Source organism: Hypanus sabinus, chromosome 7 (assembly GCF_030144855.1).
Source record: "Hypanus sabinus isolate sHypSab1 chromosome 7, sHypSab1.hap1, whole genome shotgun sequence".
Taxonomy (NCBI): domain Eukaryota; kingdom Metazoa; phylum Chordata; class Chondrichthyes; order Myliobatiformes; family Dasyatidae; genus Hypanus; species Hypanus sabinus.
The window spans coordinates 95206711-95231232 of NC_082712.1; the positions used below are offsets into that span (position 1 = coordinate 95206711).

A 24522-nucleotide genomic window follows, 5' to 3' on the forward strand; every position below is an offset into this window, starting at 1 on the left:
AGTGGAGGCCAATTCTCTGGATGTTTTCAAGGAGGAGCTAGATAGGTATCTTATGGATAGGGGGATCAAGGGATATGGGGACAAGGCAGGAACCGGGTATTGATAGTAGTTGATCAGCCATGATCTCAAAATGGCGGTGCAGGCTCAAAGGGCCGAATGGTCTACTTCTGGACCTATTGTCTATTGTCTCCCACTATCCCACCAAATCCCTACTGACCTGCCTAGCACATCACACAAACCAGTCCTGATTCCAGATGAATGGTCTCTTCCCAAAACATAAACTCTTTACTCTCCTCCATACATACTGCTTGACTTGCTGAGTACCTCCAGTATTTTGTGCGTGTTACACAAACCAGCTTCCCATCCTTCCACTCCATCTACACATCTCACTGCCTCAGGAAAACAGCCAACATAAACAAGGACCCCTCCCACACTGGACATTCTCTCTTCTTCCCCCTCCCATCGGGCAGAAGATGCAAAAGTCTGAAAGCCTGTTTGCCATTCAATAAGATAGTGGCTGATCTCACCGTGGACTCAGTTTCAACTACCTGACTTTCCTCCATAAACCTTAATTTCCCTGCTATGCAAAAATCTATCTGTGTCTTAGCTCTCTACTGCTTCCATGGGTAGAGAGTTCCACTGATCCACTACTCTGTGGGAAAAGCAGTTCCTCATCTCCATCCTATATCTACTCCCTTGAATCTTGAGGTTATGTCCCCAAATTCTGGTCTTGCCTACCAAAGGAAAAAACTTTCCTGCCTTTGTCTTTTTGATTCCTTTCATAATTTTAAATATTTCTATAAGATCCCTCTCATTCTTCTACATTGCAGCAAGTATTGTCCCAGATGACTCAATATCTCCTCATAGGCTAACTCCCTCATTCTTGGAATCAATCTCATAAACTTGCTCAGCAGCGCCTCCAAAGCCAGTTTATCTTTTCTCAAATAAGGAAACCAAAACTGCACAGAGTACTTTAGGTGTAGCCTCACCACAACTTGTACAGTTGAAGCATAATCCCCCAACTCTTATATTCAATCCCTCTAGCAATGAAGGCCAACATTCCAGTTCCCCTTTTTGATAACTTCTTGTACCTGCAAACCAGCCTTTTGTGATTCATGCACAAACACTCCCAAGTCCCTCTGCACAACAACATGTGACAATTTTTCACTGTTTACATAATCTGAACTATTTTTCCTTCCAAAGTGAATGACCTCACATTTACCGACATTGTACTCCATCTGCCTGACCCTTGCCCACTCACTTAACCTATCTATGTCTTCTCATGCTCTGCACAATCTACCATTCCTTTCCATGCTTTCTGATTGTTCTTTTTTGTCTTGTGTTACGGAAAATGATCTAGCACTCTACTGTGTCCAAAGAGCTGCCTCGTGGAGAAGACCAGAGATGGGACGTGGGGTCATGAATCACTTTATTTCGAAGCATCGAAGAAGGTTGGGGGGTGGGGGGGGGGGGCAGTCAGCGATCGCTCTCATTGGAGGCCACGGTTAGTAGCTGGGTCAGCAGCATTCAGATCGAGTGTGGTGGTTGCTCTTCAAGGAAGGACTGAGTTTGTGCAGCTGCTCTCCTCGAATGCTGACGGGAAAATGTCTTCGATATTCTGAGATTTATGTGATTATTGTGATCGTTGCACCATACTTTATATTGGTCTCCTCATTCTTTTTGGCATTTTCTTTCTTGTGGCCGATACATTAGTTTTTGTGAGAAGGAGAGGCTGAAGATTTGGGGTCTGTTCTTGTTGGTGTTATCCTGTATGGGTTTCTTTTCTTGGGGTTGGGATTTGATGTTATTGTAAGTTTTTTTCTGTAGGGAGGGGTGGGAATTGATCTTTTCTTTCAACAACTTTTTGTATTTTGTGGCTATCTGGAGAAGATGAATATCAGAGTTGTGTTGTACATGCATACTTTGACAATAAAATGAACCTCTGAATCTTTGAATTTAGTCAACATCAAACTTTGATATGCTACACTTGTTCCCCTCTTCCAAATCATTAAAGTATATCATAAACAGTTGTGGGCTCAGCACCAACACCTGCGGCACTCCGTTCACTACTGACTGCCAACCAGAGAAACATACACTTATCCCACTCTGTCTTCTGATTGGTTAACCAATCCTCTATCCATGTTCAAACATCACCGCCCATTCCATGCATCCTGATCTTGTGGATAAGTCTTTTATGTGGCATCTTATTGAAAACCTTCTGAAAATCCAAGTATACATTATCTATACATTGCGCTCACTATATCCTCACATAACTCCAGTAAGTTTGTGAAGCAGGACCTGCCCTTTCTGAATTCATGCTGTGCCTGCTTGATGAAGACCACTTTTGCAACTACTAACAATAAATTAACTTTTTGCCCATATCTTTTTTTCAACAGTGATGTAACATTCCCTGTCTTTGAATCTGCAGGGACCTGCCCAGAACCCTCTACTATAACTTCTACCATTTCTTTCTGATGGAATGCATTCCATCAGGGCCAGGATTCTTGTCTATCTTTAGGCCACTGGTTCAATCAGCATCGCCTCTTTCATGTTAGCAGATGTATCGAAGTCCTCACCTCTTGTAACAGATCCATTAACACCACTCTTTGGTATGTTAGATGTGTCCTCGACAGGGAAACTGATGCATAATAGTCGTTCAAAGCCTCAGCCATTTCCACATGACCCCTTCTCATCTTCCAAGGAAATCACATCCACTTTAGCCATCTTTCTCCTCTTAATATTGTTACAAGAAGTTTTATTATCTGTTTTTATACTTTGTGTTGGCCTACTTTCATAATCTACCTTCCCTTTCCTTATTGCTTGCTTTTCAAAGATTTCCGAATCTTCCAGTTTCCCATTGCTCCTGGCAACTTTGTATGCATGTACTTTTGGTTTGATTCCTTCCTTTATTTCCTTAGTTATTCAAGACTGCTCTCCCACCCGTGGCTGCCTTTTGCTTTTAACTGGAATATACTTTTGTTGAGCAGTGTGAAACTTCTTTGAAAGTCTTCCACTGCTCCTCAAAGGTCTCACCATATAGCCTGTGTTCCCAGTCTACACTGGCCAGCTTCTCACTCATCCCATTGTAGTCTCCCTTATTTAGGCATAATGCACTGGTATTAGATTGAACTGGTGGACCTTCCATTTGTATGAGAAGTTCAGTCATACCATGACCACTCTACAAGATTATTTATTTAAACTGTCTCATTGCGCAGGACCAGACCTAAGGTAGCATTTTCCCTTGCAGATTCATTAATATGCTGTTCAAGAAAGCTATCATAGATACGCTCTATGAAGCCTTCCTCGAGACTGCCCCGACCAATTTAATTCACCCAATCTATGTGCAAGTTAAAGTCCCCACGACAACTGTGGGTTCATTTTCATGAGCATCAGAATCAGGTTTAATATCACTAATATAATGTCAAAATTTGCTTTTTGTGGCAACACTGTAATACATGATAATAAAAACTATAAATTACATTAAGTATACATAATAAAACACAATTAAATTCAATTAAGTAGTGCAAAAGAGAGGAGAAAAAATACTGAGGGAGTGTTCATGGGTTCATTGTCCATTCAGAAATCTGGTGGCAGAGAGGAAGAAGCTGTTCCTGAAATTGTTTGTGTCTTCAGACTCCTAAATTCTTGGTTTGTTACCTGTGACTTATAGAGAACTCCCAACAATCTTTTTACTTAACTATTCCTAATCTCTACCCAGATGGATTCAGCATTCTGCTCCTTAGATCTTATATCATCTCACAATCGCCCTGATTCAATCCTTAAGAGCACTACCCCATCTCTCTAATCTTCCTGCCCATCTGATATCCCATATTATCTGATACACTTGGATATTTAACTCCCAATCATCCTGACCAGCAATGTTTCTGTAATGAGCACTAAATCATATCCTCTACACAGACTTATGCCAAAAGTTCGCTGAGCTTATTTCAGATTCAATGGACCTTCACATCAAGTGCATTTACACTCAATGTCCCTTTAAAACCTAGTAGTATATTTGTGTCCTTTGCATTTGACCTTTCTGTACTCCACTTTTTTTCCCTAACTTTTGCTTTGGTCTCTGCATTGCTTCTGTATTTCTTTCTGCCTAGATTCCCATTCCCCTGCCATATTAGTTTAAACCCTCCCCAAAAGCATGAGCAAGCAATCCCCAAGGAAATTAATCCCAGTCTTGCCCCAGGTGTAGACTATCTAGTTTGTATCGGTCCCACCTCCCCCAGAACCGGTTCTAATGTCCCAACAATATGAACATATTGTCCCAACAATATCCCTCTTGCACCACTGCTCAACACACATATTCACGGGATTCAGTAAAGCCCTTCCAACCATTGAGCACCATTCCTGCAATGCTGTTGCAGGAAGCCATCACCAAAGATCCCCATCACCCAGGCCACATTCTCTTCTCACTGGTCCCATCAGGTAGAAGGTACAAGAGCCTCAGGACTTGCCACCACAAACTGTTAATACTTCTCAACCATCAAGCTCTTGATCAACAGGGGATAACTGCACTCAATTGCCCCATCGTTGAAATGTCCCCACAATTAACGATCTCACTTTTAGGGACTCTTTTTTTATCTTATGTTCTTGTTATTTATTGCTTTTTAATTATATTTGCATTTGCACAGTTTGTAATCTTCTGCACTCTGGTTGATCTTTCATTGACCAATAGTTGACGTTACTATTCATTGGATTTGCTGAGAATGCCCGCAGGGAAATGAATCTCAGGGTTGTATGTGGTTATATTTATATATATTTTTTTTCAAGTAAAATTTATTATCAGAGTACGTACATGTCACCTCATACAACCCTGAGATTCTTTTCCTGTGGTCATACTTAGCAAATCTATAGAACAGCAACTATAAACAAACCGTGCAAATGTAGATATAATAGCAATAAATAATGAGCATGAAATAACAATATAAGAGAGTCCTTAAATGAGTGTAGCTATACCCTTTTGTTGAAAAGCATGATGGTTGAGAGGTAATAAGTGCTTGAACCTGGTGGAGTGAGTCCTGAGGCTCTTGTACCTTCTACCTGATGGCAGCAGTGAGAAAAGAGCATGGCCTAGGTGGTGAGGATCCTCGATAATGGATGCTGCTTTTCTACGGTGATGTTTCATGTAGATGTGCTCAATGGTTGGGAGGGTTTTATCCGTGATATACTGGGCCGAATCCACTACCTTTTGTAGGATTTTCCGTTCAAAGGCATTGGTGCTCCCATACCAGGCCATAATGCAGCCAGTCAGCACAATTTCCACCCTATAGAAGTTTGCCAAGGGTTTTGATGACATGCCAAATCTCTGCAGACTCCTGAGGAAGTAGAAGCGCTGTTGTGCTTTCTTTGCAATTATATTTATATGATAGGTCCAGGACAGGACTTCTGAGATACTGACTCCCAGGAATTTAAAGTTACTGGCCCTCTCCACCTCTGATGATTATGGGCTCATGGACCCCTAGTTTCCCTCTCCTGAAGTTTACCATCAGTTCCTCGTTCTAATGACATTGAGTGGTTGTTATTACACCACTCAGCCAAGTTTTCAATCAGTCTCTTGTATGCTGATTCATCACCCCATTTGTTATAGTCCACAACAGTGGTGTCACCAGCAAACTTGTAAATGGTGTTGGAGCTGTACTTAGCCACACAGTCTAAGTCTAGGTGTAAAGTAAGTAGAGCAGGGGGCTAAGCACACATTCCTATGGTGCTCCTGTGTTGATGGAGATTGTGGAGATGTTTTGCCAATCTGAACTGACTAGGGTCTACAAGTGAGGAAATCCAGGATCCAATTGCACAAGGGGGTATTGAGGGCTAAGTCTTGGAGCTTACCGATTCGTTTTGAGCGGGTGATTGTGCTAAATGCTGCGCTGTAAGCAATAAAGAGCATTCTGTTGTATGCACCTTTGCCGCCTAGATGTTCTAGGGTTGTGTGAAGAGCCAACAAGATAACATTTGCTGTAGACCTATCACTTCTGTAGGCAAATTGGAGAGGATCCAAGTCGCCACTCAGACAGGAGCTTCATTATCAGCCTCTCAAAAAACTTCATCACTGTGGATGTAAGGGCCATTGGACACTCGTCATTTAGACAGGTTACCCCAGGCTCTTCTTGGGCACCTGTATGATTGAAGGGGGTACCGCACACTGCCAGAGCAAGAGATTGAAGATATCTGTGAATACACCAGCCAGTTGGTTGGCACAGGCCTTCAGTACTCGGCCAGGTACTCTGTCCAGCCTGGTTGCTTTCCTTGGATTTACTCTCTTGAAGGCAGCCTGCATGTCATCTTCAGGTACTGAGACCAACTGAACATCGGGAGATATGGGAGTACTAAATGGTTTCACCTTGTTCTAGTGATCAAAGTGAGCATAGAAGGAATTGAGCTCATCAGAAAGTGAAGCTCTGCTGCCCCCATATCACAAAATTTAACTTTGTAGGAGGTTATGACTTTCAAACCCTACCACAGCTGTTGAGCATCCCTTGTTGATTCTAGAGTCTAGTCCAGGATCTCCACTTCGCCTGTGAGATGGCTTTCTGGAGATCATACCTGCACCTCTTGTAACATTCTTGATCTCTAGGCTTCAATGCCTCTGATCTAGCTCTCAGCAGGTCCCAGATTTCATTGTTCATCCAGGGCTCCTGACTGGGGAAATCTCACAAAGACACACTCATCCACAGCTGTTTTAATAAAATCTGCCATGACCCTGGTGTATTCATTCAGGTCCTCAGATGACTTCTTGAACACGGCTCAGTCCACTGGCTCAAGGTAATCCTGTAACCGTTCCTCTGCCTCCCATGACCACCTCTTAGCTGTCCTCATCTCTGGAGCCTTGCTCTTCAGGCTGTTTGTATACAGGTAGTAGAAGTACAGCCAAATGATCCGACTTAACAAAATGTGGTTTTAAGAAGGAATGATAGCCATTCCTCATCATAGTGTAGCAGTGGTCTAGAGTGTTGGGATCTCTGGTGCAACAGGTTACCTGGTGGTGATAATTGGGCAGGGTTATTTTCAGACAGGTCTGGTTAAATTTGACTATAATTTGAAATGCGTTGGGATGAGGTGTTTACCACAACATTGTGCACTTTCGTGAGAGCTTGCTTATAACTGGCAGCCGGTGGTATGTAAACCGCAGTCAGGAACGTGGATGAGAACTCCGGAGGCAAGTAGAATGGTCTACATTTAATTGTTAGTTGTTCTAAGTCAGGGGAACAAGAAGTTGACAGAACCCCAGCATCTGGGCACCAATGAGAATTGACGAAAAAGCATACACTGCCACTCTTTCCTTATCAGAGATCATGGGTCAATCCATTCTGAAAATCATAAAACCTTCTGGCTGTATCACTGCTTCCAGTGTACCTGCATTTAACCAAGTTTCAGAGCAACAAACAATTGAGATTTGTTTCATCTGCCTCAAATACAGCAGCCTTGCCCTGAGATCATCAATCTTGTTTTCCACCGACTACATATTCACCAACAGGATACTAAGTAGGGGAGGCCTCATCCCTCTGCGCTTCAGCCTGGTTTGAATTCTGCCTCTGCTGTGTTTTCAGCCTTGGCATTGACCTTTACAGGCGGCATGCTTAACTGCTCTGCAGTTAACTGTTGAATGTGAGATCTGAAGATCAGTGATGTAAATTCGTAGTCCATTGTTAAGAGTGTAGCGGTGTGCTACAAACAGCGCTAAAATTACGACACGGAGTCGGTAACTGCAGTCGAAGGAAAAACTTTATTCGAAAACTTCAGCCTCACTTTTAAGCCTCTGTCAACCGGCCCCCCATGGCGAAGAGGCTCCAAAGCTCTGTGCTCGCAAACCCCCGTAGGCTATCTAATTGTGAGTCGGTTCGCATACGCTAGGAAATGAGCCGCCACATAACCCCCCCCCAGAACCGGCGATACACCCCCCAATGTCCACAGCCTGGGCCAGAACCTGCTTGGGAGGTCGGCCTCTGCGCCGAGGCGCCGGAAACTCGGCCGGTTGCGCCAGGTCCACATGGGCCGGCTTGAGGCGGTCCACCGTGAAAACCTCCTCCTTCCCCCCAACGTCCAGCACGAACGTGGACCCGTTGTTCCGGAGCACCGTAAACGGCCCCTCGTATGGCCGCTGCAGCGGTGGCCGATGCCCGCCCCTTCGTACAAACACAAACTTACAGTTCCGTAGGTCTTTGGGTACGCAGGTCGGGTGCCGCCCATGCTGTGAAGTGGGTATGGGGGCCAGGTTACCGAGCTTCTCGCGAAGTCTGCCCAGGACTGCAGCGGGTTCTTCCTCTTGCCCCCTCGGGGCTGGTAGGAACTCCCCGGGGACGGCCAGGGGCGCGCCGTATACCAACTCGGCCGACGAGGCGTGCAGGTCGTCCTTGGGCGCTGTGCGGATGCCGAGAAGGACCCAGGGAAGCTCGTCCGCCCAGTTGGCTCCTCGCAGGCGGGCCATGAGGGCCGACTTCAGGTGACGGTGGAAACGCTCCACTAGCCCGTTCGACTGTGGGTGGTAGGCAGTGGTGTGGTGCAGCTGAGTCCCCAAAAGGCTGGCCATAGCTGACCACAGGCTGGAGGTGAACTGGGCGCCTCTGTCGGAGGTAATGTGGGCTGGTACACCAAAGCGGGATATCCAGGTGGCGATCAGGGCTCGGGCGCAAGATTCGGAGGTGGTGTCGGTGAGCGGGACCGCCTCTGGCCATCTTGTGAACCGGTCCACGATAGTCAGGAGGTAACGCGCTCCGCGCGACACTGGCAGGGGGCCCACGATATCCACATGAATGTGGTCGAAACGCCGGTGGGCGGGATGGAACTGCTGCGGTGGGGCTTTGGTGTGCCGCTGAACCTTGGCCGTCTGGCAGTGCATGCACGTCCTGGCCCATTCACTGACCTGTTTGCGGAGTCCGTGCCAAACGAACCTGCTGGAAACCATCCGGACAGTTGTCCGGATGGAGGGATGCGCCAAGTTATGAATGGAGTCGAAAACACGTCGCCGCCAGGCTGCGGGGACGACCGGACGGGGCTGGTTGGTGGCGACGTCACAGAGTAGGGTCCTCTCACCTGGGCCCACGGGGAAGTCCTGGAGCTGCAAACCAGAGACTGCAGTCCTGTAACTCGGAATCTCCTCATCTACCTGCTGTGCCTCTGCCAGTGCCTCAAAGTCTACCCCTTGGGAAAGGGCATGAACGGTAGGGCGAGAGAGCGCATCCGCCACGACATTGTCCTTACCCGAGACGTGCCGGACATCCGTTGTGTATTCAGAGATGTAGGACAGGTGGCGTTGCTGGCGGGATGACCAGGGGTCGGATGCTTTCGTAAACGCAAAGGTAAGCGGTTTGTGGTCCGTGAACGCGGTGAAGGGCCGACCTTCTAGGAAGTACCTGAAATGCCGGATTGCCAGGTAGAGCGCCAACAGTTCCCGGTCAAAAGCACTGTACTTGAGCTCGGGTGGCCGCAGGTGTTTGCTGAAAAACGCCAGGGGTTGCCAGCGACCTGCGATGAGCTGCTCCAGCACCCCACCGACTGCCGTGTTTGATGCGTCCACTGTGAGGGCGGTAGGGGTGTCCATTCTGGGATGTACTAGCATTGCGGCGTCAGCCAAAGCTTCCTTCGTTTGAACGAAAGCGGCGGCGGACTCCTCGTCCCAGGTAATGTCCTTGCTCGGACCCGACATCAGGGCGAACAGGGGGCGCATGATCCGGGCAGCTGAAGGGAGGAAGCGGCGGTAGAAATTGACCATACCTACGAATTCCTGAAGGCCTTTGACCGTGGTGGGTCGGGGGAAGTGGCGGACCGCATCTACCTTAGCGGGCAGAGGGGTTGCCCCGTCTTTAGTAATCCTGTGGCCCAGGAAGTCAATGGTATCAAGTCCGAACTGGCATTTGGCAGGGTTGATTGTAAGACCGTACTCACTCAGTCGGGCGCAGAGTTGACGGAGGTGGGACAGATGCTCCTGACGACTGCCGCTGGCTATGAGGATGTCATCCAAATAGATGAACGCGAAGTCCAGGTCCCGTCCCACCGCGTCCATTAACCGCTGGAACGTCTGTGCGGCATTCTTCAGGCCGAACGGCATGCGGAGGAACTCGAAGAGGCCAAACGGGGTGATGAGAGCCGTCTTGGGGACGTCGTCAGGATGCATCGGGATTTGATGGTACCCTCGGACAAGGTCGACCTTGGAGAAGATCCGGGCGCCGTGCAGGTTTGCCGCAAAGTCCTGAATGTGCGGCACAGGGTAGCGGTCCGGTGTGGTAGCCTCGTTCAGCCTGCGGTAGTCGCCGCACGGTCTCCAGCCCCCCGTCGCTTTGGGCACCATGTGCAGGGGGGAAGCCCAGGGGCTGTCGGACCGCCGGATGATCCCCAATTCCTCCATTCTCTGGAACTCCTCCTTCGCCAGTCGGAGCTTGTCCGGGGGAAGCCGCCGAGCACGGGCATGGAGGGGTGGTCCCTGTGTCGGGATGTGGTGCTGTACGCCGTGCCTGGGCATGGCTGCTGTGAACTGCGGTGCCAGAACCGATGGGAACTCCGCCAGGACCCTGGTGAAGTCGTTGTCGGACAGCGTGATGGAGCCGAGGTGAGGGGCTGGCAACTGGGCCGCGCCCAGGGAGAACGTCTGAAAGGTCTCGGCGTGTACCAGTCTCTTCCTGGGCAGGTCAACCAGCAGGCTGTGAGCTCGCAAAAAATCCGCACCCAGAAGCGGTTGGGCTACGGCGGCCAGTGTGAAGTCCCATGTGAACTGGCTGGGGCCGAACTGTAGCTGCACCTGACGGGTGCCATAGGTCCTTACTGTGCTGCCATTCACGGCCCTCAGGGGGGGACCCGGTGCCCTGCTGCGAGTGTCGTAACTTGTCGGAGGTAAAACGCTGACCTCAGCCCCAGTATCGACCAAAAAGCGGCGTCCCGACCTGCTATCCCACACATACAGGAGGCTATCCCGATGGCCAGCCGCCGTAGCCATCAGCGGCGGCTGGCCCTGGCGTTTCCCGGGAACTTGCAGGGCGGGCGGCAACGGCGGGCTTCTGCGCCCCACCGCTGGTGGTAGAAGCACCAGTGGTCATTGGGCCGGGGGTTAGTGGGCTCTGCGGCCGGGCCTGGACTGGTTTGCTGCCGGGAGCGTGGCTGGGTGATCTGTGCGATGGACGCCCCGCTCACCTTTTTGGCGTTCCACAGCAAGTCCGCCCGGGCTGCCACCTTCCGGGGGTCACTGAAATCCGCGTCGGACAGCAGCAGGCGTATGTCCTCGGGCAGCTGCTCCAGGAATGCCTGCTCAAACATGAGGCCTGTGTGTCCCTCGGCCAGAGACAACATCTCGTTCATTAAAGCCGATGGAGGTCTGTCGCCCAAGCCATCCAGGTGCAGTAAACGGGCAGCCCGCTCGCGCCGTGAGAGTCCGAAAATCCTGAGGAGCAGGGCTTTGAATTCCGTGTACTTGCCGTCTGCCGGGGGCGACTGTACGAACTCCGCGACCTGGGCAGCTGTGTCCTGGTCGAGGGAGCCCACCACGTAGTAGTAGCGGGTGTCTTCTGAGGTGATCCGGCGAACGTGGAATTGGGCTTCGGCTTGCTGGAACCATAGGTCCGGGCGCTGTGTCCAGAAACCCGGCAGTTTCAACGAAACCGCATGAACAGAGGCGGCGTCGGTCATTTCTGGTCCAAAAATCGTTTGGACCGTCGGGGTCACCAATTGTAGCGGTGTGCTACAAACAGCGCTAAAATTACGACACGGAGTCGGTAACTGCAGTCGAAGGAAAAACTTTATTCGAAAACTTCAGCCTCACTTTTAAGCCTCTGTCAACCGGCCCCCCATGGCGAAGAGGCTCCAAAGCTCTGTGCTCGCAAACCCCCGTAGGCTATCTAATTGTGAGTCGGTTCGCATACGCTAGGAAATGAGCCGCCACAAGAGGAAATTTACATGTTACAGTCTGCAGTGAAAGTAATTCAAAAGGTGTATATTTAAGCAAAGTGGAAAACTGATACAATTTCTTGTAGCCCACAGAAAGTCGCTGATGTACACTGGCACTATCTTGCAACTTTGTACTTCAATAATAAAATTTATTTTTAACTTTGAATGCTAACTGTGCTCCTATTCCTACTCTGACTAGCCCATGGTAAAGGTAGCAATCCTAAGATTATTACCTTTGAGGTCAATTTATCTCCTACCTCTCTAAACTCTGCTTACAGAAACTCATCCTGCTTTTTTCTTACATCACTGGTACCTACATGTGTCGAGAATCGGCTGATCGCCACCCTGCAGCCACTCCAAAATTCCGACTCCTACAACCAGGAATCAAACACTGTATGACCCCTGAACTGCACTTTCTCTGTAACACGATATTCTTCTTTCTATTTTCCTTATTTATCACCTCAATGGATGTATGTAAGGCAATAAAAGGATCCTTTTCTGGTTGGCTGCCAGTGACTAGTGGTGTTCTGCAGGGATCAATTTTGGAAGTGCTTCTTTTTATGCTGGATATCAATGATTTAAATAATGGAATAGATGACTTGTTGCCAACTTTGCAGATGATGCGAAGATTGTTGGAGGGGCAAGAAGTGTTGAGGGAACAAACAGGATGCAGTAGGACTTAGACAGATTAGAAGAGTAGGCAAGAATATGGCAAATGAAATACAATGTTGGAGAATGCAATGTAGAAGAAATACATACGCAGACTATTTTCTAAATGGGAAGAAAATCCAAAATACTGAGGTGCAAAGGGACTTAAGAGTCCTTGTGCAGAACACCCTAAAGGTTAACTTGCAAATTGAGTTGGTGGTGAGAAAGGGAAATGCAATGTTAGCATTCATTTCAAGTCGTCTAGAATACAAGAGCAAGGATGTGATGCTGAGGTACTAGTGAGGCTGCATCTTGAATATTGTGAACATTTCTCGGCTCCTCATCTAAGAAAAGATGTACTGGCATTGGAGAGGGTTCACAGGATGATTCTGGGAATGAAAGGGTTATCAAACATTTGATAACTCTGGGTCTGTACTCGCTGGAATATAGAAGGATGAGGTGGGATCTCATTGAAACCTTTTGAATGTTGAAAGGCCTAGACAGAGTAGATGTGGAAAGGATATTCCCCATGGCACGGGGGTCTAGGACAAGAGTAATTTAAAGGGAAAATTTCTTTAGCAGGAGGGTGGTGAATTTGTGGAATTTATTACTGCAGGCAGTTGTGGGGACCAGGTTGTTGGGTGTATTTAAGGCAGAGCTTTATCGATTCTTGATTGTACATGGCATCAAAGATTACAGAAGGCCAGGGAGTGGGGCTGAGGAGGGAAAAAGAAGGATCAACCATCAACAGATTCTACTTCAATGTCTAATGACCTTATAATCTGTTTGGATGGCAGGCAAACAAAAGTTTTTCACTATGCCTCCTTATCAGTGACAATAATAAACTAATTACCAAAATTTCCCATTACAAGAAGGTATCTAATCCAGCGAATGCTTGGCTGACCTGACCTAGGATACTTTTACCTTAGCAAAGATTCTACACCCTCTAGAGCTGGGGTCCATGGACTCCTTGCTTAATGGTATTGGTTCATGGTATCTCTGCTCTAGAGAGATGGGAGTTCATTTCCTCAAGGCAGTGACAGAGAGGGACAGCTAAGAGGGGAAGTGGATGCCCAGGATGCCATGGAAGGAGTGGAGGCTGATACAAAGAATGAGGCTGTGGGGAAGTTGATGTTACCTTGGTCGAGCTTGTCTTTTCCTGCGGGTTACTCCTTTCCTTGTTTTTCTTTTTCGCAGTGGTGAGGCCACTCTTTTTCTCTGTGAAGTTCTGGTTAAACAAAAACTTCAGATTATTAATGTGGTTTCACTTACAACACTTGCACTGGACAATCCTCCCTGCTTCGTTATACTGCAATACATTCCCATTCAGTACCTCAGATATCTGCCCCTTCTCTGTCCATGCATCTCCCGCCACCCAAAACCATGCAATGCTTTTACCTTCCCAGAGGCTTGATGTCACCGATAACACTCCCTAGCCAAGGCTTGTCGGAAAATTGCCAGTGAACAGTTGTTATGTGACAGCACAGTTGCTTAGGGAACGATGGGGCTTCTAGGATCTAATCCCTTGTTTGTCAATGGTATTAGCCCCGGCAAAGTGAAGGGCTCAGGGCAAGGGATAAGGGATCCCTGTGGAAAGCAGAGCGGGGGCAGGAAGTGGAAAAGACGTGCATGGTGGTGGGACCCCAACGACAGAGCGAGAAGCTGCTCCTCTGACCGACAATTGGACTTTATATGGACGTTGAATGAAAAATCTCCCAGCACCTCCCAAATCAGCTCCTGTGGCTTTCCTCTGGAAGCTCTAGACTCTTTTCAAAGATATGTGGGGTCAGAGGGCAAATTGCCCCTATTGTGTGGGTGAGGGGTAGGACCTGTGTGGAGTCGGTGGGAAATGTGGAGAGAGTAACAAGATAGTTGTCAAGGCTTTGGAGAGGACACAGAGGAGTTTTACCTGGATGCTCCTAGATTACAGGAGGAAATTTTGGACAGAAGGAAAGTTTGGACAAGCTTGGTTTGTTTTCTCTGGAGCAGCAGTGGCTAGAGGTTTATAACACGAAGACACAGAAGTGTGTTTTATCCCAGGCATTTAATATGAGAGAGGGGTAAGTTTTTTTTAGTGGTGGGTCTGTGGATTGTGCTGCCTGGAGCAGTGGCAAAGGCAAATTCAATCGGGGTGATTAAAAGGCTCTTAGTAGATACATGAACATGAAGTAAACATAAGGATATGGACATTGAGTAGACAGAAAGAATCAGCTTAGTTGGGTATTTGATTACTTATTTGAACAGTTTGACATGACATGAGGTCCTTGTTCCTGTGCCATACTGTTCTGTGTTCGAACAGACAACATTAACGTAAGATTAGTGTAAGTGGGTTGATGGTGACTGCTATGACTTTATGAGTAAGAACAGGTACTGACATCTAACTTGTAACATTCAGCAACACACACAAAATGCTGGAGGAACTCGGCAAGTCAGGCAGCATCTACGGAGGAAGTAAAACAGTTGACGTTTTAAGCCAAGACCCTATGTTAGGACTGGAAGGGGGCAAAAACCAGAGTAAGAAGATGGGGGGGGGGGAGGGGAAGGAGTACAACCTGGTAGGTGATAGGTGAGGCCAACTGAAGGGAAGGTGAATAATAACAACATGAGACGTTGGGGCAGAATTAGGTCATTTGGCTCATAGAGTCTGCTCCATCATTTCATCATGACAGATACATTTCCCTCTCAGCCCCAACTCCTGCTTTCTCCTCCCACAAATCCCTTAATGCACTGACCAATCAAGAATCTCTCAACCTTTGCCTTAAATATATGTAAAGATCTGGCCTCCACAGCTGTCTGTGGCAAAGAATTCCACAGATTCACCACTCCCTGGCTAAGGAAATTCCTCCTCATTTCCTTTCTACTCTACTCTGGTCTTAGACTACCCCACCAAAGGAAACAACCTCTGCAGATCCACTCTATCAAGGCCTTTCACTATTTGATATGTTTCAATGAGGTCATCTGATTCTTCTGAATTCCAGTGAATACAGGCCCCAGAGCCATCTTCATATGACAAGCTATTCAATCCTGGAATCATTTTTGTGAACATCCTTTGAACCTTCTTCAGTTTCAGCACGTACTTTCTAAGGGGCCCAAAGCTGCACACAATACTCCAGTGAGGCCTCACCATAGCTTTATAAGGTCTCAACATTACATCCTTGCTTTTATATCCTGGTCCTCTTGAAATGAATGCTAACATTGCATTTGCTTTCCTCACCACAGACTCAATCTGTAAATTAACATTTAGGGAATCCTGCATAAGGACTCCAAAGTCCCTTTGTGTCTCAGTTTTTCTGAAAATTTTCTCTCCATGTAGAAAATAGTCAACCTTTTCATTTCTTCTACCAAAGTGCATGACCGCACACTTCCTGACTGTATTCCATCTGCCATATTTTTGCCCATCCTTCTAATCTAAGTCCTTCTGTAGCCTCTCTACTTCCTCAAAACTACCTGCCCCTCCAGTTATCTTCATATCGTCTGCAAACTTTGCAATTAAGCCATCAATTCCATCATCCAAATCACTGACATATAACATAAAAAGAACTGGTCCCAACACACACTCCTGTGGAACACCACTAGTCACCAGCAGCCAACCAGAAAAGGCTCCTGTTATTCCCACCCTTTGCCTCCTGCCAATCAGCCACTGTTTTATCCATGCTAGAATCTTCTCTGTAATACCATAGGCTCATAGCTTGTTAAGCTGCCTCATTCTGAAAATCCACAGTATCAACTGATACTCCTGCTTGCTATTTCTTCAAAGAATTTCAAAATATTTGTCCACGCTGACTAAAGCCTATTTTACCATGTGCCTCCAAGTACTCTGAGACCTCATCCTTAATAATCGACTCCAACATCTTCCCAACCACTAAGGTCAAACTAAATGGCCTATAGTTTTTCTTTCTTCTGCCCCTCTCCCTTCTTGAAGAGTGGAGTGACATTTGCAATTTTCCTGTCTTCTGGAACCATTCCAGAATCCAATGATTCTTGAAAGATCATTACTTAATACCTCCACCATCTCTTCAGCCACCTTTAGAACCCTGGGGTGGACACCATCTGGCCCAGGTGACTTATCTATCTTCAGACCTTTCAGTTTCCCAAGAACCTTTCTAGATATGATAACTCCACACAATTCAGGATCCCTGACATCTGAAACTTCCAACATACTGCTAGTGTTTTCCGCAGTGGAGACTGATGCAAAATACTTACTCAATTCATCCACAATTTTATTGTCCCCCATTATATCTCTCCAGCATCATTTCCCAGCAGTCCAATATTCACTCTCACCTCTCTTTTACACTTTAAATATTTGAAGAAACTTTTGGTATCCTCTTTAATATTGGCTACCTTACTTTTGTATTCCATCTTTAACTTCTTAATGATCTTTTTAGTTGTCTTTTGAAAGCTTCCCAATCCTCTAACTTCCTACTAATTTTTGTTCTATTATAGACAATAGGTGCAGAAGTAGACCATTTGGCCCTTCGAGCCTACACCGCCATTTTGAAATCATGGCTGATCAACTACTATCCTGCCTTGTCCCCATATCCCTTGATTCCCCTAGCCATAAGATACCTATCTAGCTCCTTCTTGAAAGCATCCAGACAATTGGCCTCCACTACCTTCCGAGGCAGTGCATTCCAGACCCCCACAACTCTCTGGGAGAAGAAGTTTTTCCTTAACTCTGTCCTAAATGACCTACCCCTTATTCTCAAACCATGCCCTCTGGTACTGGACTCTCCCAGCATCTGGAACATATTTCCTGCCTCTATCTTGTCCAATCCCTTAATAATCTTATATGTTTGAATCAGATCCCCTCTCAATCTCCTTAATTCCAGCGTGTACAAGCCCAGTCTCTCTAACCTCTCTGCGTAAGACAGTCCAGACATCCCAGGAATTAACCTCGTGAATCTACGCTGCACTTCCTCTACAGCCAGGATGTCCTTCCTTAACCCTGGAGACCAAAACTGCACACAATACTCCAGGTGTGGTCTCACCAGGGCTCTGTACAAATGCAAGAGGATTTCCTTGCTCTTGTACTCAATTCCCTTTGTAATAAAGGCCAACATTCCATTAGCTTTCTTCACTGCCTGCTGCACTTGCTCATTCACCTTCAGTGACTGATGAACAAGGACTCCTAGATTTCTTTGTATTTCTCCCTTACCTAACTCTACACCGTTCAGATAATAATGCCTCCCTGTTCTTACTCCTAAAGTGGATAACCTCACACTTATTCACATTAAACGTCATCTGCCAAGTATCTGCCCACTCACCCAGCCTATCCAAGTCACCCTGAATTCTCCTAACATCCTCATCACGTGTCACACTGCCACCTAGCTTAGTATCATCAGCAAATTTGCTGATGTTATTTTCAATGCCTTCATCCAAATTGTTGACATAAATCGTAAACAGCTGTGGTCCCAATACCGAGCCCTGTGGCACCCCACTAGTCACCAACTGCCATTCCAAGAAACACCCATTCACTGCTACCCTTTGCTTTCTATCTGCCAACCAGTTTGCTATCCATGTCAATGTCTTCTCCCCGATGCCCTGAGCTTTGATTTTACCCACCAATCTCCTATGTGGGACCTTATCAAATGCCTTCTGAAAATCAAGGTACACTACATCCACTGGATCTCCCCCCGTCTAACTTCCTGGTTACATCCTCGAAAAACTCCAACAGATTAGTCAAGCATGATTTACCCTTGGTAAATCCATGCTGGCTCGGCCCAATCCTATTTAGATATGCCACTATTTCATCCTTAATAATGGACTCTAGCATCTTCCCCACCACCGATGTCAGGCTGATAGGTCGATAGTTCTCTGTTTTCTCCCTCCCTCCTTTCTTAAAAAGTGGGATAACATTAGCCATTCTCCAATCCTCAGGAACTGATCCTGAATCTAAGGAACATTGGAAAATGATTACCAATGCATCTGCAATTTCCAGAGCCACCTCCTTTAGTACCCTAGGATGCAGACCATCTGGACCTGGGGATTTGTCAGCCTTCAGTCCCATCATCACCGTTTCCTTCCTAATGTCAATCTGTTTCATTTCCTCTGTTACCCTATGTCCTTGGCCCATCCATACGTCTGGGAGATTGCTTGTGTCTTCCTTAGTGAAAACAGATCTAAAGGACTCATTAAATTCTTCTGCCATTTCTCTGTTTCCCATAACAATTTCACCCAATTCATTCTTCAAGGGCCCAACATTGTTCTTAACTATCTTCTTTCTCTTCACATACCTAAAAAAGCTTTTGCTATCTTCCTTTATATTCCTGGCTAGCTTGCATTCATACCTCATTTTTTTTCCCTCCCCATATTGTCTTTTTAGTTAAGTTCTGTTGTTCCTTAAAAACTTCCCAATCATCTGTCCTCCCACTCACCTTAGCTCTGTCATACTTCCTTTTTTTTTAATGCTATGCAATCTCTGACTTCCCTTGTCAACCACTGTGGCCCCTTTCCCCCCTTTGAATCCTTCCTTCTCTGGGGATGAACTGATATTGCACCTTGTGCATTATTCCCAAGATTATTATATACCCTCTTTTTGGTATTTATGTTGGCTTTGACCTCTCTTGTTAGCCACAGTTGTGTCATCTTTCCTTTAGAATACTTCTTCCTCTTTGGAATGTATATATCCTGTGCCTTCCGATTGCTTCCATAAATTCCAGCTGGGGGTGGAGTTTCAAGATGGCGACATAGACATCTGCCTTTTAGGCGCTCTTCATGTTTTAAGCTATAATCACCCTTTAATCAAATCTTTTCGTACCTAACTACATGGGTTGATATTTACGATTTATTTCTTTTTTAAAATAATACTTGATTTAATTTTTTCAAACTTAAAATGTCTGTACCTAAGAAATCGTCTAAAGACCCTATATCTCTCGATGCAATCTCCAGTCTTCTGGATACTAAACTTGCAAGTCTGGAAAATAAACTTACTGCGAAAATGTCTGAGCTTGAAGATGTCGTTAGATCATTTGATACCAAGCTTCAATCGCTGGCAGCAGATATTGAACGGCATGAAGAAAAGTTTGCGGCTCTTGACAAGATAATTTGTGAAAAAATACGTACAATCGAAACTTTGGAGGAGAAGGTACGATCGACCGCTAAAATAGTGGAGCAGAATAAGTTTAAAATCACCGATCTTGAAAACCGATCTCGCAGACAGAACTTGCGTATTATTGGATTTCCCGAAAATGTTGAGTCTGGTGACTTAACTGAATATTTCTCTAACTTATTGTGGGAAATTTTTGGCGAGGACGCTTTGCGGGTTAAACCTACTATTGACCGTGCCCACAGAGTTCCGAGATTTTCGGCTGCGAGAGACAAGCCACGAGCTGTGATTGTCCATCTCCATTATCCTCGGGAGAAAGAGCTTTTAATTCGGTTAGCTCGTCAGAAAGGTATGATTTCTCACAAAAACAACAAGTTTCGTATTGTGGAGGACTATTCATTCGAGGTGATGAGGGCGAGAATCGCTTTTAAACCGGTGATGGCAGAGATTCATTCGATTGGACTTAAACAAGCTTTAAGATACCCAGCGAATCTCAGAATTACGTTGAGTGATGACAGCCAGCGCTTCTTTAATACTCCGGAAGAAGCGAAGAAATTCGTTGAAGAATATCGGTCTTCTAGTACAAGTTGAACTATGCGTTATGTTGAAGAAGAATTTTTGGAGAGAAGACGCCATTCCGCTTTTAGGCTTTAACTTATGAAGCTGCAGTATAGCTTGTTACTTTGGTCTGTAGACCTGGTTTTTTTTTATTATCATGATTTACAGATGCTCTTTTAATTTTACTATAATGTTTTTTTAAATTGTTTTTTTTTCCTCTGGATTAGATATACACGTTAAGATTTTGTAATAATGATTTATTTTTTAAGATGTCGTTTCTTTTTCCCGTAAGACTTTGCTTTCCGTAAGCGTTTATTTGCCTGTATTTGAGAATGGGACGAATGTCTTGAATTTTTGGACCTTTTTTTATATATATTGTAGTGGTTATTGAATCCTTTTTTAATCTTATTTTGATGACCCTTTTTAAAAAAAAAGATTTGCGAATTTACATTTATATTTTGTAATATGGTCCTTTCAAAATGTCGTTTCTTCTTCCCATAAGTCTCTGTTCTTGAAACGTCATTTTCTTATATTTGAATATGGAATCTTTTTTTTAAAGGCATATTACACTACTTTAAATTTCAATGGTTATCCTTTTTTTTATTAATGTTTTTTTGCTTTTTTAGATTATTTTTTTCATTTTGATTGATATATATTCTTTCTTTTTACAACCCTGTATTTATATCTGGGTGTTATATAGTTTCTCTTTTCTTTCTTTTCATGAAGTTGCCATCTTGAAAATGGGGGTAATATTAGTATTAGTTTGTGCGCCTGCCGCTTGGCTCTTTTTCGAGGGGTTGGGGGAGGGGGTAGGGATCTTTTTTCACGCTTTTGCTTTTTATTTTTTTGCTTTTAGTTTATGGGCCGACTTTAAATTATTAATATTGTTGAGGTGTCATGTTCTCTGGTTGCTCCTGAATCATTTTTCCTTCTTCCTGAATTATGGGTTATGTGTCTTTTTAACCTTTTATGATATACACAACTAATATTGGCATGATGGATAACTTTATCTCTTGGAATACTAATGGTTTAAATCATCCAATTAAATGTAAAAAAATATTTAAAGTATTCCATAGACTAAACGCTAATATTATTTTTGCACAGGAGACCCATATTAGGAGGGAGGATAATCAACTTTTTTTAGGTTCTGGAAGGGTCAACAATTTCTCTCGAATTGTACCGCCAAAATTAGGGGTGTGTCTATTTTTATAGACCCCTCAATTTCGTTTACACATCATGAAATCATTTCTGATCCACAGGGCAGATTTTTGTTGATAACTGGTTCACTTTTTAATCGAAAAGTGGTTCTAGTTAATATTTATGCTCTGAACTTCGACTGCCCTGAATTTTTTAAACGTTTATTTACTTCCCTTCCTAATCTAAATGAATATATGTTGATAATGGGTGGAGATTTCAATTGTTGTTTGAATCCTTCGATGGATAGATCTAAACCTATCCGAATTCTTCCGAATAGATCAGCCTTACTTATTAATTCTTTTATGGTTGATTCGGGAATTACTGAAATATGGCGGTTTTTGAACCCTAAAGATAAAGAATTTTCATTTTTTTTACATGTATATCACAGTTATTCTAGAATTGATTATTTCCTTATTGATCATGGTTTATTAACGGATGTTACTGATCGTAAATATGATTCTATTACTATTTCGGATCATGCACCTTTGAAGTTATCTATCAAGATTTCGGACTTTTCCAATAATACTAGATCTTGGAGACTTAACGCTACTTTGCTTCAAGACCCAGAATTTATCACCTACATAAAACAGCAAATTGACTTGTTTTTCTCAACAAACTATACTGAAGAGATTGACAGAGGAATACTTTAGGATTCTTTTAAGGCTTTTATCCGTGGACAAATTATCTCATATTCCGTTGGTAAAAGAAAACAAAGATATTTAGATATTGCTTTATTAGTGGATAAAATTAAAGAAATTGATAAGATTTATTCCGTGACTCCTACCAAAGAACTTTATAAGAAGAGAGTTGAGCTTCAAATGGAGCATAGCTTATTATTATCTTCTTCAATTGAGAATCAATTAATTAGGACCAGGGCTCAATTTTATATCCATAGTGATCGAACTGGTAAACTGTTAGCTAATCAATTAAAAGCTATTTTGACTAAGCGACAAATTATTAAAATTCGTAAACAAGACAGTAATCTAACTACTGATCATAAAGAAATCAATAACACTTTTCAAGATTTTTATAAATCTTTATATCAATCAGAATTTGATGGCGATCTGTCCATGACGGATAATTTTTTTAACAATTTGAATATTCCCAAACTGACAGATGAAGGTCGTAGCTTGTTTGATGCTCCTATTTCTATGGCCGAAATAGGAGAGGCTATCTCGTTAATGAATTCAAGGAAAGCTCCTGGTCCTGATGGTTATATTATAGATTTTTTAAAAAACTTTTTCTTCTTTGCTTTCCCCCTGGTTATGTGAAATCTTTAATGATGCACTTACTAAGAAGAGATTACCCCAGTCTTTTTATGAAGCTACTATCTAATTCTTAAAAAAGATAAGGATCCTACTTTATGTGCATCTTTTCGCCCTATATCACTATTAAATGTAGACTCTAAGATTCTTACAAAAATTTTAGCCATTAGGTTAGAAAAGGTACTATCACAGATTATTTCAGAAGACCAAACTGGTTTTATTAGGAATCGGTATTCCTTTTTTAATGTTAGAAAATTGATTAATATAATTTATACTTCATCACCCATAATTCCAGAATGTGTTATCTCATTAGATGCTGAAAAAGCTTTTGATAGAGTTGAATGGACATACTTATTTAACGCTTTGAGATATTTTAATTTTAGTCTTAATTTTATATCATGGATCAAACTAATATATTATAAACCTGTTGCTTCTGCTCTTACAAATAATTACAGATCCTCTTTTTTTCAATTATCTCGTGGTACGAGACAAGGTTGTCCCTTAAGTCCTTTATTATTTAATAACGCATTAGAACCTTTAGCCATTGCTATTCGTGAATCTCCTAATATTTTTGCTATTACCCGTAATGAGAAGTTATACAAGTTATCACTTTATGCTGATGACTTGTTGTTATATATTTCTGATCCTGACAGATCTATTCCCGCTATTTTATCCTTGTTGGCTCAATTTGGTAGTTTTTCTGGTTATAAACTAAACTTGGATAAGAGTGATTTATTCCCTTTAAACGCGCAAACTTTATTGAATGATAGGATACCATTTAAAGTTGTTACTGATAACTTTATCTATTTAGGTATAAAAATTACCAAGAAATATAAAGATTTATTTAGACTGAACTTTTTACCTATGCTCCATCAAATTCAACAACTTACTACAAGATGGTCTCCCCTATCCTTATCATTAGTTGGTCGGATTAATGCTATTAAAATGATGATTTTACCAAAATTTTTATATTTATTTCAAGCTTTACCAATTTTTATTCCTAAATCTTTTTTTGATAATATTGATTCAAAAATTTCCTCATTTGTGTGGCAAAACAAAAACCCCAGGTTAAGTAAAAGGCAATTACAAAAATCTAAAAAAGATGGTGGTTTAGCTTTACCTAATTTTAGATTTTACTATTGGGCGAATAATATTCGTAACCTAATATATTGGAAATTAGATTTGGATTCACCATTGTGCCCACAGTGGGTAAATTTAGAATGCAATTAGGCACAGGGATATTCTCTATTCTTGGTTCTTCTCTTCCTACTGATTTAGTTAAATTCAATAAACAGATATCTAATCCTGTTGTCAAACATACATTACGAATTTGGTTTCAATTTCATAAGTTTTTTACTCTGAAAAACTTTGTTCTTGATAGCCCTATCTTACTTAATTTTTTTTTTCAAACCTTCTTTGACAGATCAAGCTTTTAGCATATGGAAAAGGAAAGGAATAAAATGTTTTCGTGATCTTTTTTTTGAAGGTAGTTTGATGTCTTTCGACCAACTTTCCAACAAATTTAAGTTACCTAAATCTAATTTTTTTAGATATTTACAAATCAGAAATTTTCTACATAAAGTTCTACCATCTTTCCCCAATTCAACTTCAATGGATTTTTCAGATTTGATTTCTACCTTAAATCCTTGTCAGAAGGGATTAGTGGCTTTTATTTACAATACGATTATGAAGATACAACCAGAAATATCAGGTAGAATTAAACAAGAATGGGAAAAAGAACTTCAATATAATATATCAACAGAAAAATGGGAAAAAATTTTACAAATGGTTAATTCTTCTTCTATATGTGCTAAACATGCTTTAATACAATTTAAAATTGTACATAGAGCTCATATGTCTAAAGATAAGCTTGCTCGATTCTATTCTCATATTAACCCTCAATGTGACAGATGTCATTCAGGTGTG

At 43.5% G+C, this 24522-nt stretch overlaps 1 protein-coding gene across 2 annotated transcripts in view; it reads right to left on the reverse strand.

The window, feature by feature from the left end:
- Window positions 1-24522, reverse strand: part of LOC132397011 (RPA-related protein RADX-like) — a 108176-nt gene that overhangs the window by 18299 nt on the left and 65355 nt on the right. For both annotated transcript variants that reach the window (XM_059975225.1, XM_059975224.1), the window contains exon 11: window positions 13670-13759. In XM_059975225.1, coding sequence (XP_059831208.1) covers window positions 13670-13759 — 90 coding nt within the window. The remainder of the gene's footprint in view (window positions 1-13669; window positions 13760-24522) is intronic.